General features: G+C 38.8%; 1 protein-coding gene across 2 annotated transcripts in view; it reads right to left on the bottom strand.

The window, feature by feature from the left end:
* The window catches only part of SIMC1 (SUMO interacting motifs containing 1), a 98,411-nt gene that overhangs the window by 26,110 nt on the left and 59,151 nt on the right, over positions 1 to 13,150 (bottom strand). For both annotated transcript variants that reach the window (XM_029217402.1, XM_029217403.1), the window contains 4 exons: positions 12,885 to 12,954; positions 7,799 to 7,953; positions 2,982 to 3,134; positions 992 to 1,120 (listed from right to left, as the gene is read on the bottom strand). In XM_029217402.1, the coding sequence (XP_029073235.1) occupies positions 992 to 1,120; positions 2,982 to 3,134; positions 7,799 to 7,953; positions 12,885 to 12,954 (507 nt within the window). The remainder of the gene's footprint in view (positions 1 to 991; positions 1,121 to 2,981; positions 3,135 to 7,798; positions 7,954 to 12,884; positions 12,955 to 13,150) is intronic.

Genomic DNA, 13,150 nt, shown 5'->3' with positions numbered 1-13,150 from the left:
GAATGTGATTAAATGTGTAAACTTGGGTTATTTAACTACTTAGAGTATATTTCTCATTTGTTAAACAGTAATAACATTATAAAGTTTTATGAAAACATGAGATAATTAACATGACAATGACTGGCACATTGTAGGGACCCAATAAGTGTTTGTCTTAATCTTAGCAGGATATTTTAATTAAATCTTTATTACAATTCTATATGGTATGACATTTTCTTCCAATAGAGGAACCAGAACTGTACAAGAATAGTCTTGGCTGCCAACTGGCAGCTTAGGGGATGGGGATGGGAAACAGACATGGACCTGATGGAGATAATTTCCCCTAAGGGCCACCACCGTACAATGGCTTTCTCATAGTTATCTTCTGTACCAGCAACTGTTCATGAATTCATATTCATTCCAGTTTATTTTTCTTCCTTCAGATTTCTAAAATTACTGGTTCAAAGGAGGAATCACAGGCCCTAGCCAAGAGCTCTATTTCCTTGTCTCTTCCTGATGAAATGCTTTACTAATTAATGCTTAGAGAAACTGAATTCCTTATTCTTAGTATCTCGGCTCATTCTAAAGGTGCAACCCTATTCATTCTTGGGTCACCTCTTTTTCCCCTAATATTGGATATGCCTATTTCATTCATCCATCAAGACTTTAGTGAACAGTTATACCAGGCTCTATGGCTGAGGGTCAGAGAAGATGGTCGTGCCTCACAGCTGAACCTTGAGAGATGAGTAAAGTTATTAGACAGATGGATAAAGTGGGAAAATTTAGGCTCCATTTTAAGGTACCCTGCCTCTTCCCAAGAAATTATGCCTTAGTTGCAAATAATAACAACTGGTTGAGAACCTCTTTCTTTCAAAAGGTTAAAGAGACAGGAACTATCCCTCTACCTCTTTTTTCCTAATTTAACTACCATTTGGAATTCTCTTTTGAAATTATGTTCCCAGACCAAAACAAAAGACAAACAAACAACAACAACAAAAAAACTAAGACTCACCTCTGACTCCTCTCAGGAATGTCCAGCACAAACCCAAACATCATTTCAGCAATTTTATTGGAGCTGCATGTGGGGGTCCTATCCACCTCTACGGCTATGGACAGCATCCTCTGCAGCTGGCATACAATCCTGAGTCCAGAACACAGAACACAAATGAGCGGGAGGGTCTGGCAAAGAGCCACCCTACTGGCTGGGATGAGGTCCCCACCAGTGTACTAAAGGATCTTGTAAAGCACACACTAGGGTCAGGGAGAACTACTCAAGCATCAGCATGCTTTTATTAGCAATTTCACCTACCTGAATCCCTTTTGCCAGATCATACTATCTGAACCTCTCAGAACCTGGGGTTGAGCTGTAAAAGCAAGCTGCTTTTAAATTCAAAAAGAGAAACATACAATCTTAAGGATCTAGAGAACTTTAAGGATCACCTAACCTATAACTTCTCTATTTCACAGATGAAGAAACAGGTCCAGAATGACTAACAATTATTTGAATTTCTTTGATAGGAGAAAATACATATTTACCATATAGTCTTCTCCTGTTACTAGTTCCTTCACAATAATCTTTTACTAAGTTCAGTCTCAGAGTTTCAGCTGGTGAAACGTGACCCTCTCTCTCATCAGACCTAACTGTGGGAGACAGCCAGGCTGATGTGGCAGGAGGAATCTGGGCAACCCCTCAGAAGGTGAGCCTGGCCTTGAAGCTAGCCTCTTCTAACATGCACTATTATTTGTGAGGGAAGGAAGGGCTCTGTTTTCAGAAAATCTGTAGCCAGTGACACAATAGGTGGAACAGGGACTCTGGCATCAGATTCTGGCTCAGCAATGACAAGCTGATCAATTTTTGACAAATTACTAAACTGCTCTCAGTCTAAGTTCTCTCATCTCAAAAAAGGAGAAATAATACCACCTATTTCATAAAGTTGTGCTGTTTAAGATATCTGGCAGACAGGCACTCATTAATGGTAAACAGCAGTGCCTACTGTTGTTGTTAAGATCATGATCACTTTTAGGGGGACCCTATTTTATTCTACTAATATCTACTTACAATAAATTTATTACTATTATTATTATTATATTAGCTTTCATTTAAGGAACAGTGTCTGCTTCTCTCTTGGGTCTATATACTGAGTTCTGGGATAACCCTACTTCCCTACTTTAGGACCTTCCCCAATCTGCTCAAGCAAATATTTCATTGTTCCAAAACATTCTCCCTTTAGATACAAGATTGTCTCCTAAATTAGTGAAAACCCATAGTACTTATATGAAAATCAGGTCAGTGCAACTAGATTATTATATAGCGTTGTGAATTTAGGCACTAATGCTGTATTTGAAATATCAAGTGTGACTGTCATTTTTAACATAATTGACATGGAATAGCAGGTTACTTGTGCAAGGGCAGCTCCAGCCCCCAAATCCTGGCATTTCTCAAAAAATGCCAAGACCACTTTCAATCCCATTAAAAAAATGCCAGGAATCTCTTTCCAGTGTGGTCTGAGGTAATAGGACCTGCCCTGGTCTGAGCCATTGCTGTTATAACCTGTTGGAACCTGCAGGTTGAACTGCTCTTCTTCCAGGACTGGAGGAGAGACCCAGGTCCTTGAGAACAAGAGGCCTTTGGAACACCCACTACGCATGACTCCTCTTCTGTCAGTGGACAGATGAAGTGGTGAGTAGCTGTAACCCTGTATTGTCTCTTGGAATCTAGGAAAGGGAGGGCACTGTCCTCTGGCTTTTGTTCCATTTCGGCTTTGTGAATTAATATTCACTTAGTGAAGCCCTATTCATCTAGGGGGAAAGCATCTGCTTTTGTTTTACCTTTGGAATTAGGAATTTAGCCTTTAGTCAAACTAAGATAGTTTTTAGTAAAAACCAGCCTATGTTATAAGAGCTTGTTAATTTTGGGGAAACTCCTCTTAGGGGGTGGTGCTGTTCTCTAAAACAGTAAATCCCAATAGCCCCAGGAAAGATAACTTCTGCCTGCTCCTTACAGCTGATTGGTGTTCTTTGTGAGGTTAGGTTGGGGAGAAGGGTGGCTACTGCTGGCCCTCAAGATTCCTGTTCCTGGAGAGGTTTGATTCTCCTTTGGGGACTGAGTTAATCTGTCTTCAGTTACTGCTTTGACCAACCACTTGATGACATCCCTGCAATGGAAAAAAGATAAGAAAGAAAAAGTTTAAACTTCTGTCTTACTATATGGTGCTCAGAACTGCAACTTTAACATGGGCTCCTAGACCTCTAGATTTCCCTAAAGGCAACACAGAGGGTCCTTAGGCTACTTTCAATATTTAAAAAGTCTAATGGAAACCCTGCATTTAATTGTAGTAAGGTTACAAAAGGTAAGTAAAACATCAACATTTTTCTTTAAGTTAGAATTATTGAAAGGTATCTCCAAGGTCAAAGAGCACTATCTGTGGCTTCCTGACCAGGAACATTCCTTGACAAAGTGGAAAGTTGGACTGGATGACTTTGTTGGCTTTCTATTATTAGATGTCAGTTATTAATGCTAATAACCAAGGTTTAGAGTATGTGCAGTGGAGTCAAACCTTACACAGGGTGTAGGCTCACAAAGTTAGTAAGGTAAAAACATCTCATATAGTCAAAATTACTTTTGATGATCACTTAGGTAACCCAGGTAAAAATGATGGATTGAATATACACATCTAATTTTGTTCCCTCCTAAAATGCCACTAATACTACAGTAAATAATTTTTTTAAAAATCCACAAAGAAGGGAAGAAAAGGAGGGCAGATAATAACAGTAAAAATCTGGAAGCTGGAAGGAAAATGAAGTATATTCACAAAACAATATTCTACAGTAGTGGAAATGAATATGCTACAGTGGATAGGTATGGACAAATCTTAGTACTCTATAATAGTAAGTGAAATATAAAAGTACCAATTGATTACATACAACATGATACTCTTTTATATACAGCTAAAAGGAGCTAAAATAAAAATATATACTTTACAGGAACACATATAGATGCAATAAAACTATATAAAAAGGAAAGGAACATGATGAACATTCAGGATGCCAATTACTTTGGGTGCAAGAAGGTGCAAAAAGTGGATGATGGGGGATGGATGTAGGTAATTGTCAAGGTCCTAGCCTTTGATTTAAGGGGTTGGGTAAGAGATGCTGATTACAAAATTCAAAGTAACCAATTAACTAAATAAATAAGGCAAATGTCATGTTTAGATGATGTTTAATCTAAGTCTATGACTTTGGCAATGGGGTAAATTTTAACTGACTTGGCAGAATTAAGAAAGCTGAATCCTAAGCCAGCAGTAGGGAAGAGCAATCCTATTTAATCCTATTCACCAAAAAATGGAAAAAAAAAACCTTCAATAAGTGCTGCAAATGGCAGTATGAGGTTTCCATGAAGTTAGGGTAAAAGCGGGTAAATTAAAATAAATATGATGGCTTGTAATCTGTTTAAGAAACTTTTAGATCTTCTCCCCCAATGCTGAAGACTACAGGTTAACTTTGTGGAGAGGTAAAACAGAGGGTCTCTGGACTGGGATACCAGGCACAGCTGGGAGGCAAAGGCATCAAAGCAAAAACAGGGGCTCTAAGTGAACCTATGCATGCTCAGTGCAGAGATCCTTGCCACCTTCCCAGAACTGTCTTCCCAAAACCTGGCAACCTGGTCTTTATCCTTCATGTAGGAAATCTGAAGTCTTTTCTGGAAAACTCATCCAGCCCAAGAGGAAAGACCTAAAGACACTGACGAAGTATTTTCTAAGAAATGGACAGCCAGTTCCACCTACAGGGAAGCTCAGAAATGACAAGTCCTCACCTGTACTCAGAGCTTCCAAGAGCTTTTGAGTCACCCTTAAACGTGGATAGATTACAAAAGTTTACCAGACATCTATGGACATATTCTAACATGAGAGATAAACACCAAAAAGCCAAACCAACCCTCCTTTCTCCTCAAAAAAGCAACTTGGAGAAAACAGACATTATACAGGGAACTAACAAAAACAAAAGCTATCATTAATATAATCAAAGATATGGAAAGATACGGATCCATGAAAGAAAAAGACAAGAACAGAATTCTATTTATTATTTTTAAAAAGGAACATTTAAAGAAAAAGAGCTCTTGGAAATTAAAAACATGATAACAGGAATGAAAATTCTATTTTCCAAGAATGAAGGATATGAAATGGCCCATTGAATGCCCAGCATTCTAGATGAACATAGATCTAAAACAAGTATATTGGGCAAAAAGAGGATTCTATAAACAGCCAGAGAAAAAAATCAAGGCACACACAAAGAATCAGTAATCAAAGTAGCTTATGGCTTCTTTACAGCAATTCTGGAAGCTAGAAGACAATGGAATATTTCCTTTAATATTCTGTAGAAAAGATATTTCTAACCTAAATATCTATACTTACTTATCAATCAACGTGTGGGAAGATAAAGATATTTTCAGACATACAAGATCTCAAAAATTTTACTTCCCACATACCTTTCTAAGAAGCTACTGGAGACTGATCTATCAAAAACATGGGAGTAAACCAAGAAAGAGAAGATATGAAACAGAGATCCAACACTGGAAACAGGTGAAGGGAATTTTCACATTTATGATAAAGACTGGAAAAGAGGACAACCAATCCAGATTGAAGGAGGTCAAAACGTTCCACCACAGATCTTCAAGAAGAAGAACTTCATAAGACTAACCCAGTGTGAATAAACATCTTGATGGGATATTTAAACCAAACGGCAGAGAATCTAGGGTTGACTTCTGATATGCACAAACAATACAAGGAAACTAAAAATGAGGCAGTTATTAACTCTAAGGAAAACAAAAAAGGTATGAGTGAAAGAAAAAGTAATCACAGTTTAGTACTTGGCTCAACTCTGACTAGCACACATAGTTATAGTGATGGAAACATTGGATACTGATCTAAACAAAATTATGATATAACTCTATTAATGGCATGGGGGCTGGGATGTGTGTGTGTGTGTGTGTGTGTGTGTGAGAGAGAGAGAGAGAGAGAGAGAGAGAGGAGGTAGAGAGGAAAAAGAGCTAACTCCTCATCTTTCATGTGGGGAGTTAATAGATAATAGCTAACAATGAAAAATCAACAATTAGCAACACAAGCAGTTTATTTAGCCATAAAGAGGTAAAAATCCAAAGAATCACTTAAATAAAAGAGTTGAAAGTAGTTACCCCTTGGGAAAGGAAAATGTGGGTGAGGGGATCTGGGGACTAGTGTATTTCTTAAATCATGTAGAACTAGATTATTCTTTGTATGCACAGTTAAAAAAAGAAAAGAAAATCCCTTAAGGGGTCATATGGAGACTGACTTACCATCACTTTCTTTTTAAAAACTTATCTTTGAGGTATAACATATAAAATAAATTGCACACTGGTTTTTGTTTGATGAAATTTTTTTATTTTAAGAAGGAAATGGAAAATTTTATTTGAGCTAAGCTGAGGATTATAACCCGGGAACAGCCTCTCAGAAAGCTCTGACAACTGTCCCACCCGTTAGAGGTCAAAGCACAGTTATATACTGTTTGATGAGTTCTGATAAATACATGCACATATCCGTGTAACCACAACCTCAATCTAATAGCCCTCTCTTATTGAATCAAATACAGCTGGTTTCCCCTCCAGCTGGAACTGATTTTTTTCATTGATAAAGCACAAAATAGAGTATGTGGCTTGCATTTAGAGGTTACCAATGCCTATCTTTAAACCCAAGAGTATAGTGTTGGGTATAGTGAGAGGCTCACACAATGAAAGTGAGTGACTTGTCACTGGATTGAGTTGGGTTTATGTCTCCCATCTCCCAATCCAATGCCTAAGCTCACAAAGCAGAATGGTCAGGAGAGTTGCTCTCACTATTTAAATTGTTATTTTTCAATTTTAAACCCAACTATGCTATCCTGTACTCTCTGTAGTTTCTCTACTTACTGATTTTCTACCCCCTATAATCATTAACATTTAAACTTTACATAAAATGGTACATCTAGGGAAATGGATATAAGCATGCAAACTAAGGGAGAAAAAGCGGACTGTTACTTAGAACATAATGAAACGTCCCCCTTTTCTAATTAAAGGAGTTATAATAGTCAATATCCCACACTGGCCTGTGAAAACTATTCTTAACAAATATGCCAGAACATATGAGAATGTAAATGTGAGTGAAAAAAATCTCAATGATGCTCTGAAAAAAGGAATGCTGGTGAGAACCGTTTCCAAAAGAAGCAAAGCTTGTAGTTCCAGGATGAAAATTCTAGCCTGAGATCCCTAACCTATAAACCACATTTCACCCCATTGGTATAAGGATATGGTAGTTCCCCACTCTGAAGCTTCCAGAAGCTTTGGACCTTATCCTACAAAAAAAGAACACGTGCTTGCTACCTTACTGTACTTTATTGTCAGCCACGTGACCTATTATAATAATAGGCTTTTCAGAAAGTAGTAGTGACAAATGAGATTTATCTTGAGTTACTCAGGGGGATGGAAATAAATTTAGGTTTATAAAAGCTGTGAAAAGTTTTACACAAGTCAAGTTTTCCCCCTGGATCTCACAAGGCCGTCTGAACAATACTGAAATAGACTAAAGGAAGTCTGATGGTCCTCGGGAAAAAAACCACACAAGTTATGGCATCTGACACACAGTTGGTACAGAGAGGTTTTCTTCTAGGACTGTTTATAGTTGTAATAACTATCCCTGTTATACTATCTAGCTACTAGAAAATCTCATCCACCTGATGTTCTCCGGACTTGAGTAGCTGCCCACTTACAGCCCCTACCTCTTGTCATCCCAGGGCTCAGATGGCTGGTTACCTGACATTGTGGGGTTGCTTGTCACAGGATAGCACAGTGCTTGCAATAGATTGCTGCAGGTGCTGTCGCTGCTTCCTCAGGATCTGTTGGAAATCATCTTCCAGGGTTTGTACTACATAACGTAGAAAAAGGACTCGCCCGGGCAGATTTTGTCCCTGGGGGAGAAAAAATGAGAAGTATTTCCTCTCAATCTCCTGGACGACACTGAGCACTGGGCTCTCATAAATACTAAGTCAAGGGAAGGCCCATGAGTCAACGAGTGTGTATCTAAAAGAGAGGTTTCTGGGAGAGAGCAAGCAGTCTAGGTCATTATAAAAGAGGGCAAATAGGGCAATCCTAGAGCTTGAAAAGTCAGTCTCTTTCTTTCACTGAACCTAACTATCAGTCTCAGGATAAACCCTAAACTGTGGATATCCGAACAGAGACAGAAAAAATGACTATGCCAAGCTACTAGATCAAGCAACCATGATGTCTATCTCACTGCTATACTTCTAGTAAGATGAGCTGATGTATATCCTTACTGTGAAAGCAAGTCTGAGCTGGGTTTCCTGTTACAGGTGAAATGATCCTAACTGTTGAAGCCTAACTGATGCAGGTAAAGAGCATGGGCTTTGGTGGTGCACAGACCTTATTTATTTGTTTGTTTGAAACTCAGCTCCATCCCGTATTTAACTTACCCCGCTGAGTCTCAGTGTCCTTGTGATTTATGTGGTGATAACTCTAACCTTACCAAAGCCAGCGTAAGTGTCTGTCACACAGCAGGCAGGCATGCACAATTCATTGGTTTCCCTTTACTGACAAGGAAGGACTTACTTCTGGCCTTGTGCTATTTGTTTTGTAAATGCCTTATAGTTTATTTGTCCCTCATTTCCTGCATTATTGTCTTTGATTTTTTCGTAGTGAAATGTTTACATTCCTTTCTCATTTCCTTTTGTGTACATTCTACAGCTATTGTCTTTGTGGTTACCATGGGGATTACATTTAACATTCTAAAATTATAATACTTTGAATTTATACCAGCTTAACTTCAATAACACACAAAAACTCTGCTCCTTTACAGCTCTGTTCCCACCCCTTTTAGTTGTTGAAGTCACAATACTATATCTTCATATATTGTGTGCCCCAAAATAAACTAATAATTCTTTTAAATGCATTAATCTTTTAAATTATGTAGAAAACAAAATGTGGAGTTACAATAATACTAGCTTTTAGATTAATACTTTAAAAATGTATTAGTTTCTTAATACATTATAGAAAACCAATGTGGAGTTACAAACCATTGTTACAATAATAGCTTTTATAACTGCCCATGTATTTATCTTTATTTCTTCATACGGCTTCAAGTTACTGTTTAGTTTTCATTTTACCCTTCAGGACTCCCTTTAGCATTTCTTGATGAGCAGGGATAGTAGTAAATGAACTCCCTCAGCTTTTGTTTATCTGGGAATGTCTTTATTTCTCCCTCATTTTTTTTTTTAACAACTTTATTGGAGTATAATTGCTTTACAATGGTGTGTTAGTTTCTGCTGTATAACAAAGTGAATCAGCTATACATATACTTATATCCTCGTATCGCCTCCCTTTTGCGTCTCCCTCCCACCCTCCCTATCCCACCCCTCTAGGTGGACATAAAGCACTGAGCTGATCTCCCTGTGCTATGCAGCTGCTTCCCACTAGCTATGTATTTTACATTTGGTAGTGTATATATGTCTATGCCACTCTCTCACTTCGTCCCAGCTTACCCTTCTCCCTCCCCATGTCCTCAAGTCCATTCTCTACGTCTGTCTTTATTCCTGTCCTGCCCCTAGGTTCTTCAGAACCATTTTTTTTTTTTTTTAGATTCCATATATATGTGTTAGCATATGATATTTGTTTTTCTCTTTCTGATTTACTTCACTCTATATGACAGTCTCTAGGTCCATCCACCTCACTACAAATAACTCAATTTCGTTTCTTTCTATGGGTAATATTCCATTGTATATATGTGCCACATCTTTTTTAACCATTCATCTGTCGATGGACACTTAGGTTGCTTCCATGTCCTGGCTATTGTAAACAGACCTGCAATTAACATTGTGGTACATGACTCTTTTTGAATTATGGTTTTTTCAGGGTATATGCCCAGTAGTTTCTCCCTCATTTTTGAAGGACAGTTTTGCTGGATACAGGAATCTTGGTTGACTTTTATTCTTTAGCACTTTGAATATATCGCCCCACTAACTTCTGGCCTCCAGTTTCTAATGAGAAATCTCTGATAATCTTATTGAGGATCTTGTATTGATGTGTCACTTCTCTCCTGCTGCTCACCCTCATTTTTAAAGGAAAGTTTTGCCAGATATAGTATTCTTGGTTGACAGTTCTTTTCTTTTAGAACTTTGAATACATCATCACATTGCCTTCTGACCTGCAAGGTTTCGCTGAGAATCTGCTGAGAGTCTTATACAAACTCACTTTTTTCTTGCTGCTTTCAAGAAAAAGTCTTTCAAAGAAAAAGTCTTTGACTTTTGACAGTTTGATTACAATGTGTCTTGGTGTGGGGTCTCTCTGGTTTATTCTCACTGGAGCTTTCTTGAATTTGTATGCCCACTTCTTTCCTCAGACTTGGAAAGTTTTTGGTTATTATTTCTTCAAATAAGCTCTTTGCCCCTTTCTCTCTTCCATTTCTGGGACTTCCCTAATGTGTATATGGTCCATTTAATGGTGTCCCATAGTCCCTTAGGTGCTCATCAATTTTCTTTATTCTGTTTTCTTTTTGCTCCTCTGTCTCAGTGATTTCAAATGACCTTTCTTCATGTTCACTGATTTTTTTTCTCCTGCCTGACCAAGACTGTTGTTGAACTCCTCTAGTGAAGTTTTCAATTCAGTAACTGTATTTTTCAGCTCCAGGATATGTTTGATTATTTTCTACAGTTTTTTAAAATTTAATATTCTCATTTTGTTCATGCATTATTTTCTTGCTTCATTTTGTTGTCTGTGTTCTTTTTTAGCTCCTTGAGCATCTTTAAGATAGTTAAAAAATTTTTTTTGTCAGTATGTTGAGAGATGTGTTTCTTTAGGGTCAGTTTCTGGAGCTTTATTTCATTCTTTTGATTGGGCCGCATTTCCCTGCCTCTTTGTAATCTTCTTTTGAGATTTAAACATTTGAAAAAAACACCTTTCCCAGTCTTTATCCATTGAGTTCATGCATGGCAAGACCTTCACCAATCAGCTTGGCTAAAGGTCCTGAGACCTCTCAGACCTTTATTGGAGATGTGTTTTCTCTGAGCTTGTGTGTGTGCTTTTATCTGCCTTAATTTCCCAAGTGGCTTGCCCCTACTTCTTCTTGAAAGCCCACAGTCTCTTGCTCCCCCAGTACCTGTTTGTGGAACTGCATACTCTCTGCACCTCTAAAATGCTGCAGTGTTCACATTTCTTTTCAGCCAGAAAACTAAGCCACTGTTCTCAACAGTGCTCTGAGTCAGGTAAGACAGAAACTATCCTCCTAACAAGCCAGAACACTGGACTCAACGTCCACTCTTCTGTTTCCATCCCAAGGGAGGAGCCAAGGTATGGGAGATTTCCTCCTAGTTGCACTGTGCTATGCTAGGTAGAGGGAGGGGTATGGACACACAAAACACCACAAACTTTCCTACTCCTTTCAATGGAGTACCTTCTTGGTTATGCATTGGTTGGCCTGAGTACTACAACTTCTCAACTGGTCTCTAGAGTTTTCACAAAGGTATTCTGGTCCACATATTGTTGTTAACTTGGTATCTCCATTGGGGAATAAGAGCCTGGAGCTTCCTTGTCTGCCCTCTTGGTGGTGTTTCCCAGATCATGCTTCCTTAAAGCCCTGTATTTTTTTGCTCCAATCTGGAGTGATTGCCCTCTAGGTCTACTATTTGCAGTAATCTCAGGACTTCTCTTCCTTACTCTTCTGGATTAGATCTAGTGATACTGGATCCTGTGTCTCCCCCTTTTTTGATTGTTCCCCTATTCTTTGTATGCATATCTTCAAGTAACCTATGAAATGGGGTGTGTGGATATTTTGTCAAGTTTGTACATGTCTGGAAATGTCTTTATTCTACCCTCACAGTTGACTAATAGTTTGGCTGAGTATAGAGTTCTAAGTTGACAATAATTTGTTCCATCCAAGTGCTTTTGGGTTAGCAGACAGAAAGCTGGCAATTAAGTTTAGGGATCCCTAAAGGTCAGAATGCAGACTTTTTTTCTGGAGCACCAACTCTACACTAGCTGCCTTCATTTATGACAGATGGTTCATTCGATTTCTTTTAGACAATGAATCCTCTGATTTTTTGCCTGAAAGGTAGGTAACCTGGCAACTGAGCTTTCTGTACTCAAAAATAGAGAGATTATCAGTTCCATCTACAAGCTTTCAACAGACTTACAGCTCATATCCTACTTCAACCTTCTTATATACTGTGTTTCTGAGTCCAAAAATTCTCTGCTCTAAAGGGCAGATTTCCTCCCTCTTTGGCTACAGCCCTTCCTCATGTATTCTAGCCTGTAGCTTTCTCAGCCTAGCTTCATCAGTCATCACTCTTATATTTCCTTTAGCTCTTCCAATCTTCATTCAAATCTATTGTCTTTCCCCTTATTTTCAGTGCCATAGGTTTATACATTTCTCTATTCATTTACTGTTATTTTAAATGGAATCTGAAAAAGGAGAGGGATAAGTGAACGTATTCAATCTTGAATTGGAAGACAGCACATACCATTTCAATAGGAATGTTTTGGTCGGGATTGGGGGGAGTAAAAGAAAGGAATAATGGCAAAGACGTTACTACCAGATTTACAGTCACTTTTATTTCTAGTTAAAACTTCCTCTGCGGGGCTTCCCTGGTGGCGCAGTGGTTGAGAGTCCGCCTGCCGATGCAGGGGACACGGGTTCGTGCCCCGGTCTGGGAAGATCCCACATGCCGTGGAGTGGCTGGGCCCCTGAGCCATGGCCACTGAGCCTGCGCGTCCGGAGCCTGTGCTCCGCAACGGGAGAGGCCACAACAGTGAGAGGCCCGCATACCGCAAAAAAAAAAACAAACAAAAAACCTCCTCTGCAAAAGATTTTTGCTTGCAATTGCTATGTTACCTCTTCCTCCATGACATAAGTGAGCAGCTTCCAGTCCCACTCCACTGTCTTGGCATTAGCTGGATGTAGCCTGAAAGTAAAGTGACATCAATCAGAATTCTGGAGAGTTTAGTGGAAGAAGGGATGGGATCTCGAAGATGATAGAAGCAAGAAGCCTCCTCTTATCCTCAGTGCTCTTGCCCACCCTTTGATACAATACCATGTCATCTGAGGGTAGTGGAAGTTCATTTTCTTTGGCTACCCAGTATCCACCTGTCTTTTGGGAA

This window comes from Monodon monoceros, unplaced genomic scaffold (assembly GCF_005190385.1).
Source record: "Monodon monoceros isolate NGI ecotype Baffin Bay Population unplaced genomic scaffold, NGI_Narwhal_1 Super_Scaffold_12, whole genome shotgun sequence".
NCBI lineage: Eukaryota > Metazoa > Chordata > Mammalia > Artiodactyla > Monodontidae > Monodon > Monodon monoceros.
Note: the sequence above shows the minus strand (reverse complement) of the source record. Positions and strands in the feature narration are given on the sequence as shown.